We start from the raw sequence: 10549 nt of genomic DNA, 5'->3' as shown, positions 1-10549 counted from the left end.
TGCGCCACCACCGGGCCGAGTCCATCTTCCGCTACATTCCTTGACAACGTAGGGTCTTGTATAATTATTTTATACTTGTAATCTAATCTGTGTAGAGCTCTGATATTGCCCTAGTATACTTGTGTAACTGTTAGTATGTAAATTTTTGTATGCTGGCAGTTGGTGTATTTTCTTATACATGTTTGACAGGTGAAATCTTGGGGTTGGTCTAATCGTAGGGGAGACTATGTTGAGTTTTTCGGCAAAAGTCAAACCCCAGTTTTAGTTAAATTTTAACTAGAAGGGCAATTAGGTCTTTTGTGCTCGGCACTTGCCAGGTGTCGGACACGCACAGGGTTCGGCTCGGATTCCAAAGTGGAATTTGGGTCGGGTCCTGTCATGGAAGGTCGTTCTTACAGGGTTGTGTATGAGGGAATTCAATTAGTCTGTTTTGAATGTGGGTGTTATGGTCATGGTAGAGACTCTTGCCCTGTTATATTGCAAGCCAAAAAAGAAGAGTCAAATTCAGGTCATGCTGAGAATATGGAGGTTAATACTTCGGATAAGAGTGGTGATCTCAGTGTTAATAATCCTATTACTAAAGATGCTGAGATTCCAGCTAAGATGCATGGGTAGTGGATGTTAATGAAACCAAGAAGTTTTATTAAAAAGAAGGTGGTTAGTGATTCAGGGAAGGTTTCTAAGTTAGGTAAGTTGAATTCAAAGGATTCTGGGTCTAAGAATGCTGATATCTTCTCTGGTCCAAGTTCAATGTTCTTTTTGAGGAGGATAGTGGAAAGGATGATATGGAGGGGTTTACTCCTATTAGCACAAGGGGGAATGAGAAGTCTGCCACTCCTTCTGGTTCTGGTTTATCTTCTAAGGCTAAATCTTCTGGGAAGCAACCTTCTCATCCTCGTGAATCTTCGCCTTGGGTTTTTAAAAAGCCTTTGAAAGATATCACTAATGCTCCATTGCCCAAAGTGGGAGGTGTTGTGGTTAAGGGTGGCCCTAATTTGAGGAAGCCTTGGAGGAATAAAGTGGGGGTTAAACCTGTTAATGCCCAAGGGTTTGATACTGTTGGGCTGCAATTCAGTGGTTCTGAGGTTCAAGATGATGTTCGTGGGGTTTTCTCGTTCAATGTTGTTGGTTCTCCTTTTGATGATTCTTCTTTGGGCAAGGCTGGTCTGGTTAATGGTCATGACCCACCTGATATTAGCCAAATGAAGCTGCATGAAGTTGAGACTTCTGGTGTGAGTATTGCCTCTGATGATATGGATCAACAAGGGGATTTCACTGATTCTGGTGTGTCTGAAGTTGGTCTGCCTACTGGTATGGCTTGTGAGCATGATGTCTCTGCTCTTGAGGCAGAGCTATTGCATATTTAGGGTTTTCCCTAAGTTCTTCCCTTCTTCCTTATTTTATTATGATGATTGTGTCTTGGAATGTGAGGGGTGCTGGTAAGGATAGATGCGCTAGTACTATCAAGGATCTTAAGAAGATTTATGCCATTGATATTTTTGTTGTGCTTGAGCCTAGGATTAGTGGGCCTAGGGCTCTCAACGTAGCTAAGACTTTGGGGTTTTCTCATTACCATATTGTGGATGCTGTTGGTTTTTCAGGGGGTGTTTGGCTTTTGTGGAATGGGAGTTTTGTCACTCTTAATGTCATTGCCCACTCTAGCCAATCCATTACTACTCTTGTTTGTTTAGGGACTCATTGGTGGTTGCTCACTGTGGTTTATGCTAATCCTTGTCATGGGATTCGAGAGTCTCTTTGGAATTATTTTGATGGTCTTGCTCAAGCTTCTAACCTTCCGTGGCTTGTCCTTGGAGATTTTAATGACATTGTGTGTGCTAAGGAGAAATGTGGTGGTAATTTGGATAATGGTGGTCAGAGTTTCATTGATTGGATTGATCGTAATCATCTTGTTGACTTAGGCTTCTCTAGAGCCCATTTCACTTGGTGTAACAAAAGGAATTCTGAGGGTATTATTTGGAAAAGGCTTGATAGAGGTTTATGCAACATTGAGTGGCGGGTTTTGTTTCCTGAAGCTCATTTATCTCATCTTCCTAGGGTTAATTCGGATCATTACCCTCTTTTGGTGAAGTTATTGTCCAATCATGCCCTAGCCAGAGCTTCTTTGCCTTTTAGGTTTCAAGCTATGTGGTTAAGCCATCCTGATTTCTCTGAGTTCATTTATGATATTTGGAGTTCTAGTGAGGGCCATGTTGTTCATAAATCTATTAGTATTATTCCTTCTCTCCATCATTGGAATAAGCATGTTTTTGGCTGTCTTTTTCGAAAGAAAAATAGACTTTTAGCTAGGCTTGTGGGTATTCAACGAAAGTTGTGTTCGCAATTCAATCCTTATCTTTGTAATCTTGAGGTTGAGTTGACTAAAGAGTATAATCTCATTCTTGATCAGGAAGAGATGTTTTGGCTGCAAAAATCTTGAAATACTTGGATGAGGGAAGGCAATCGGAACACTAAGTTTTTTCATCTTTCTACTTGTCATCAGAAGGAGAAGGAATAAATTGGAAGGGTTGAATAATGATGATGGAGTGTGGGTGACTGAGAAAAATGGTATAAAGCAGATTGTTTGTGATTATTTTCAAGGGTTGTTTAATGTTTCTGTTTCGGCTGGTGAGTATTCTTTGCTTCCTCAATTGTTTCCTCAACTTGGTTGTAATGATTTAGCTGGTTTAAGTGGCATTGTCACTGAATTAGAAATTAAGCATAGTTTGTTTGCTATTGGAGGTCTTAAAACCCCTGGGCCAGATGGTTTCCCTGCTATTTTTTATCAAAATTTTTGGGATCTTTGTTCTAGTGATATCATCTCAGTTGTTAAGGATTGTTTTATAACTGCTTCTCTTCCTGAGCATCTCAATGATACCTTGATTGCTTTGGTTCCTAAGGTTGAGAGGCCTACTTCTATGCCTCAATTATGGCCAATCAATCTGTGTAACACTCTTTACAAAGTGGTTTCTAAGATCCTTGTTGCAAGACTTAGACCTCCTATGTCTAAGCTTGTTAGTCCCACTCAAGTGAGTTTTGTGCCAGGCAGACATATTACTGATAATATTGTTGTGGCTCAGGAAATGTTGCATAAATTTAAAATTTCGAAAGGAAAAAAAAGGTTTGTTGCTTGGAAAATTGATCTATCCAAGGCTTATGATTGTCTGAGCTGGAATTTTATTAGGGAAGTGTTTTGGGAAGTTGGCATTAGAGGCAGGATTCTTGAGCTTCTTATGATTTGTATTAGTTTTGTCCAGTATAAAGCTGTTCTGAATGGTAAGTTAACTGAGGCCTTTGTTCCTAAATGTGGGATTAGGCAGGGTGATCCTCTTTCCCCTTATATTTTTGTCTTGTCATGGAGAAACTTTCTCACCTTATTCATCAAAGAGTTCAGGATAAAATCTGGAAGCCTGTTCAGATTTGTCAAGGGGGTCCTATGGTGTCACATTTATTCTTTGCCGATGATTTGATCCTTTTTGGTAAAGCTTATGTTACTCAAGCTAAGGTTATGAAGCAGTGCTTAGATGACTTCTGTAATCTCTCTGGTCAAAGGGTTAGTTTTGAGAAATCTGTGATTTGTGTTTCCCCAAATACCTGCTCTGATTTAGCCCGCCAGTTGCTTCTATTAGTGGTATCCTATGGTGTCACATTTATTCTTTGCCGATGATCTGATCCTTTTTGGTAAAGCTTCTGTTACTCAAGCTAAGGTTATGAAGCAATGCTTAGATGACTTCTGTTACTCAAGCTAAGGTTATGAAGCAGTTGCTTCTATTAGTGGTTCTCCTCTTACTGATTGTCTTGGTAAATGCCTTGGAGTTCCTTTGATTCATAAAAGAGTTACTAAGGCTACTTATTTTGAGATCGTTGATAAGGTTCAAAGAAGGTTGTCTGCGTGGAAGAGTCATACTCTTTCTATGGCTGGTAGGATCACTTTGATGCAGTCAGTTACCTCTGCCATTCCCATTTATTCAATGCAAACTGCTCAATTTCCTATCTCTATTTGTGATAAACTTGATAAGTTAAATAGGAATTTTCTTTGGGGCCATACTGCATATAAGAATAAGGTTCATCTTGTTAATTGGGATACTGTTTGTCAACCTAAATTTGTTGGTGGTTTGGGAATCAAGAAAACTGCCTGGATGAATCAAGCTTTATTGGCTAAGATTGGTTGGAGATTGCTTCAGAACGATCAAGGCCTTTGGTCTCAGGTTTTGAATGCTAAGTATTTGAGGCAGTATGATCTTCTTGCTGCTAAGGATCTTCATTTAAGTTGCAGTTCTAGTGTTTGGAGGGGTGTTTTATATGGTGCTAAGCTTCTCCCTCATGGTCTTCAAAGGAGGGTAGGTTCTGGTGATAATATTTTATTTTGGATTGATTCTTGGTTAAGCTGTGGTCCTCTGTAGAGTCATGCTCTAATTGATTTATCTGAGGAAATGCTCCAACTTAACGTAAGTGATTTTTTGGAAGATGGTTGTTGGGATATGAATTGTTTGCAGGAATGTTTGCCTGATGAGATTGTCTAGATGATTTTAAGCATTCATTCTGGTTTTTTTGGGTGTGGTCTAGATAAAAGAATTTGGAAGTGCACTCCAAATGGTGATTTCTCTGTTAAGTCAGTTTATAATATCATTTTTCTTGAAGGGAATGTTCTGCCGTGGCAGTGGGCTTTTCTTTGGAAGCTTAAAATTCCTCCTAAGATTAAAACCTTTCTTTGGCTGTTGTGCCATAAGAAGTTGCTTACCAATTATCAAAGGCAGAAAAAGGGCCTTGCTTCCTGTGCTCCTTGTCCCAGGTGCATTTATCCTATAGAATCTATTAAGCATTTAGTTAGAGGTTGTTGTTGCTCTATGGATATTTGGAGTGGCTTTGGGTTTAGTGATAAGTTGGTTAACTGCCATGTGGGTGATTTTGATGTTTGGCTTTTGCACAATCTGCAGTCTAAACAAGTTGTTTGTGATAATTTACCTTGGTCCCTAGTTTTTGTTGTTTGTCTCTGGTTCATCTGGAAGTGGCGCTGTAAAGTTGTTTTTTAGGCTGGGTTTGTTATGCCTTCTGAGCCTCATAAGTTGATTATGCAGTATGCTATGGACTGGTTTACAGCTTGTAAGCCTATGCTTAGGTCCCCTAAGAAGTGTGTCGTGCAGGTGCATTGGCATGCCCCTTTTCCTGGTATTTTAAGCTCAACACTGATGGGAGTCGAAAGTCTGATTCTGGTGCTATTAGAGCAGGTGGCTTGATTAGAAATTCTGCAGGGGATTGGATTACGGGCTTTGCTGTCAATCAGGGTGTTGGTCTCTTGAGGCTGAGCTTTGGGGTATTTTTTTGGGGGCTTCATTTGGCATGGGATATTGGTTGCAGACATGTTGAGGTGGAATGTGATGCTAGCTCTGTGGTGTCTCTTCTTGGTGGTCCCATTGCTTCCACTCATCCTCTTTTTAGCTTGATAAATTGTTGCAATTTGAAGATGCAGCAGGATTGGTTTTGTTCTCTCACTCATGTGTTTCGTGAACAAAACTCTGTTGCTAATGTTTTGGCTCACATGAGTCATGATATGGTTCCTGGCTTTCATCGGTTTGAGTTGGCGCCTCCTTGTGTTTGTAATAGCCTTGTTGCTGATGTTTGCAGCTTGGCTAGGCCTAGAGTTGTAGTTGTTTAGTCTTTTTGTTCTGGTCTTCTTGGCCCATCTCACCCAAAATTTTAAAAAAATAAAATAAAACTAAACCCTACTGAATTAGAGACCACTTTTCACGTACGTCTCTCTGCCTCCCCTAATTCCCTCACTCCCTCCTTCCTCTCCTCCCCATCGCAGGTGCTTCGTCTTGCTTCTGCCACCACTCCGCCAGACTTCTGACTCCGTTCCTCTGCTTTACTCCTTCCTCCACGGTTTTAGGTTAGTAAACCTTCGTTATAACATTCTTTTTCTGTTTAGCTTACCTTTTTTTTTTTTTTGTATGAATGCTTTCTTCTCATACGCTATTGCTGAATCGTTTATTTATTTGTTTCAATCAATATTCAAATGAAGTTTTTTTTTTACTAGTTAAACATGGTCTCCTTCACCATGTAAGAATATGAACCTGTAATAACTTGAATCATGGTAGCATAACTACCACTCCTGGTTGTATTTATGATTTGGGTGTTCAACGATTTGAATCACAGGCTCAACTCTCTCTTCTTTGGTTCTCTCTTCTTTGGTTTTTTGGTTAGCATACCATCGAGTTATTACTTTCTTTTTCTTTTTGTAGTTTAATGTTTTTGATGCGTTAATTTGTTTATTATATGCTGTAGTATCATAAGATGAATTGATTGACTGTAGTGTTGAAATTTTGGTATTATATGCTTATGTATCATAAGCTCATGTCCTATATGATGTAGGAATGGAAGAATATTCAAATATTTCTGCAAGTTCAGAAATTATTGATGAAGACGAAGTTGTTGAACTGGAATCTGATGGGATTAAAATTGAAAATAATGGAGATGATGAGATTGTCATGGACAATAGAACAGATGTGGAAGAAAAAAAATACAAGAGCCGAAGGTTGGAATGGTGTTTGACAATATTTATGAGTTAATTCAATATTATAGAGAATATGGGAAACAATCTGGCTTCCCAGTGATAAAGAGGTCATCAACAAAAGGAGATGATGGGGAGTTGAGATATATTACTCTTGCATGTGCTTGTTCAGGGACCTGCAAAAGTAATTCAAATAATACCCTAAAGCCACATCCAAGTATAAAGAATAATTGCAAGGCTCAAATTAGGGTAGGTTTATGCTTGAGTGGAAGCTGGCGAGTCAACTCGCTTGAAATGAATGATAAAGCTGGGATAAGGCTGAACAAGAGTTATAATTCAGTTGTGGTGGAAGTGGGGGGGGCATGAGAATATGCCATTTTTAGAAAAGGATTGTAGAAACTACATTGAAAAGGTTAGGCAATTACAGCTTGGGGAAGGAGATGCCACTGCAATTCAAAATTATTTTTTGAATATGCAATCTAAGAACACAAATTTCTTCTATGGTATTGATTTAGATCAAGATGGTCGTTTAAGAAATGTGTTTTGGGCAGATGCAAGGAGTAGGGCGGCGTATGAAGTATTCGGCGATGTTGTTACATTTGACACCACATACTTGACTAATAAGTATAACATGCCATTTGCTCCATTTGTGGGGGTCAATCACCATGGTCAATTGATTTTGCTAGGATGTGGGTTGATCTCAAGTGAAGATGCCAACACATTTATTTGGTTGTTTAAGTCTTGGCTTGCTTGTATATATGGTTGTGCTCCAAAGGGAATAATTACAGATCAAGACAAAGCCATGAAAAAAGCAATTGCGATTGTCTTTCCTAATACTAGACATCGTTTATGCTTGTGGCATATCATGAATAAAATTCCTCAAAAGTTAAGTGGATATAAGGAATATCAATTCATTAGCTTTGCCTTGAACAACATTGTTTATGACTCATTGAATCAGGATGAGTTTGAAGAAGGACGGGCCAAGATGATTGAGAAATATAAGTTGCAAAATGATTGGTTGAATAGCCTATATATTGAGAGACATCATTGGGTGCCAGCATTTGTGAAAAATAGTTTTTGGGTGGGAATGTCTACAACACAATGTAGTGAGAGTATGAATGCATTTTTTGATGGTCATGTAAACTCAAAAACTACTTTAAAACAATTTGTGGATCAATATGACAATGCATTGAGGATAAAGGTGGAAAACGAGACCAAGGCAGATTGTAATTGTTTATCGTTTTCAGGTAATACATATATTTCCTGAAACACTTGTTTGCTTTTATTCACCTCTATTTTATAATTTTTATGTTTCATTTTTCTGTTCTTATATTTAGGGTGCCTAATATCGCTATTTGGATAGAGGTTATGGGAAGCACAATATGCCAAGAATTAAGTTTGAGGGAAAAGGATGACCAAGAGCTCAACTGCAAAATGGAAGCAAAACGGAGAATAATATTTTTTTGTTTTACCTTGTTGCTTAAATTTACAAATTTAGTTATAATAGTTATGGTGTAATAGACATATGGAAATCAACTTTGAAGAGAGTTATCATATATTGATTTTGAACTTTTGATATCATCTTTTAGGCATTAAGCTAATGAGTTTGGACGGTTGCTGTGTGTACTTATTCCCACTCATGAATTTCATGGAGGCAAATGGTTCATCATGAATTTAATAAGTGTGCAAATGGTATTAAGCTATGCATTTGTCTATAACACCCTGCTCATGAATTTCATAAAAGAAAATGGTTCATCATGAACAATACAAACTGCAAATGAGAGAATTTATATAGCAACCAATGAAAACTAACAAAATACATTAACTTAATTATGCTTTAACGATTAGATCTCTAACTATAAATGAGATACAAATGAAATCCAGTACTTGAATTAGATACAATCTATTATCAGCATGCATCCACCCTAAGGTGAATATCTTCAAAATAACATCCTTAACATGGAGAGTCATCACTGCAAGGAACTCATGTCATGTGGCTTTTTTTTTTTTTTTTTTTTTCTGAAGCAAGTACCTGTAAGTAGGGGTGGGCACGGTACGGTATGGTACGGTATTGAGCCCGTACCGCTACCGATACCGGAAATTTAAATCGGTATGGTACGGTATGGGATTATCGTTTGTCAAAATTGGTACCGTACCATACCGTACCGTGTCGGTATCGGTACGGTATCGGTACGGTATCGGTACGGTATCGGTACCATTTCGGTACAAAAATGACACAACTAAAAAATGAACCAATTCAATATTCAACATATTCATTTACCAAAATAAGTGATGCCTAAGTTACAAATTCAAAGATTCAACATATTCGATTATCAATATCCAAATCCTAATCAACATATTCAATATCCATCAACATATTCAATATCCAAATCAACCAAATCCTAATCAACATATTCAATATCCATTGAATATAACATATTCAATATCCATCAACATATTCAATATCCAAATCAACCAAATCCTAATCAACATATGCAATATCCATCAACATATTCAATAGAAAATTATATATCTGAATAGTATTCGGTACGGTACGGTATTGATCGGTACCAAATACTTGATACCGCTACCATACCATACTCTATTGGTACGGTACGGTACGGTACCGAATATTGATCGGTACCGAATGAAACGGTATGAAATCGGTATGGTACGGTTCGGTTAGGGTACGGTTTCGGTATTTCGGTTTTAGATGCCCACCCCTACCTGTAAGGTGCATGAAAAAGCTATTCTATTCTGACCATTGAATCCTTGATTAAAAAACACCAAAAAAAACTCAATCAGATGTAACATAGTAAAGAAACCCATCAGAAAATTAAACAAATTCATACCCATCCAGAAAATTAAAAAAGTAAAACTCATTCATCCACACCTTCTGAATTCCAGTCCTGATTTTCTTTAGATAGATTGCTTTGTGCAATTTGGCTTGTAAGATGGAGTTTGATCAAGAAGGGAGAGGGGTGAAGAATATGATGTACAAATATAGGTGTACTAAACCAAACACCAAGAGGAAGGAGTAGAGCGGTAGTGGAGCGGCGGGGGAAGGGTTGCAGAGGTCCGACGAAGCGCCGACGATTAGAAACAAATCCTGATTTGAAGAAGACCATGTTTAACCACTAAAAAAAAACTTAATTTGAATACTAATTGGAAACAAATAAATAACCGATTCAACAATTGCTTATGAGAAGAAAGCATTCATCCAAAAAAAAAAAAAAAGGGTAAGCTAAACAGAAAAAGAATCTTAACCATGGAGGAAGGAGCAGAGCGGCGGAACGACGTCAGAAGTCTGGCGGAGCGATGGCAGAAGTCCGGCAAAGCACCTGCGATGGGGAGGAGAGGAAGGAGGGAGAAAGGGAATTGGGGGAGGCAAACTAATTCAGTAGGGTTTAGTTTTCTTTTTTTAAAATTTAAGTAAAGAAAAATATAGAAAATATTATCTCCTTAAAAAAGAACTAATATAATTTTAATGAGGTGGTTGTCCACATCAGCTGCCATGTAAGATGGTATTAAAATGTGGTAGATTTATGTGGTAAGCATAGCATTACCCAGAGTAAATAACCCTATAGGTTGGGGGGTTTACTATAGTTTGTCATATTATATATAGCAACGAAAGTGTTAAATCAATTTCATGAGTTCGAAAGCAAAATCTTTCAACCAAGTGTTTTATAGGTCATGTGATCGATGTCATGGAACTAAAATCAAATAAGAGAGGAGATAAAATTCACCCATGGAGCGAGTTTTAAACATTATCCAACTATTCCACCAGGGTTAATGAAGCTTAAACTTGATCTTTTCTCTTTGAAAAGGTTTCCAAGTAACAACACTATGCGACCTCTAATTTTCTTCACCCCCTCAATTGTGCAAAAAAATTGGTGAAATAGTTGGATCCCATTTTTCAGGCTTTAGGAAGGTCCTTACTGAATCGTACTCTTCTGTAGCAAATGATTTCTATCGTCCTTGGAACGTCAGTAAAGGGCATGAGTTGAGGTTGATTCAGACATGTTTCAGACTTCAGACTGA

At 38.0% G+C, this 10549-nt stretch overlaps 1 protein-coding gene and 1 pseudogene across 2 annotated transcripts; both read left to right on the top strand.

Moving 5' to 3' along the window:
* Positions 1-1408: 1408 nt before the first annotated feature.
* LOC148294257 (uncharacterized) lies at positions 1409-5653 on the top strand. Its single transcript, XM_088253337.1, has 5 exons — positions 1409-2415; positions 2501-3026; positions 3255-3318; positions 3748-4337; positions 5177-5653. The coding sequence occupies exons 1-5, from the start codon at positions 1409-1411 to the stop codon at positions 5651-5653; spliced, it is 2664 nt and encodes an 887-aa protein (XP_088109463.1).
* Positions 2434-8082, top strand: LOC110752282 (protein FAR-RED IMPAIRED RESPONSE 1-like; annotated as a pseudogene). Its single transcript, XR_015835763.1, has 3 exons — positions 2434-5887; positions 6370-7755; positions 7846-8082. The product of XR_015835763.1 is annotated as a protein FAR-RED IMPAIRED RESPONSE 1-like (transcript).
* The last annotated feature ends 2467 nt before the right edge of the window (positions 8083-10549 follow it).

This window comes from Prunus avium, chromosome 5, assembly GCF_965620075.1.
Source record: "Prunus avium chromosome 5, drPruAviu1.hap1.1, whole genome shotgun sequence".
NCBI classification, from domain to species: Eukaryota; Viridiplantae; Streptophyta; class Magnoliopsida; order Rosales; family Rosaceae; genus Prunus; species Prunus avium.
Note: the sequence above shows the minus strand (reverse complement) of the source record. Positions and strands in the feature narration are given on the sequence as shown.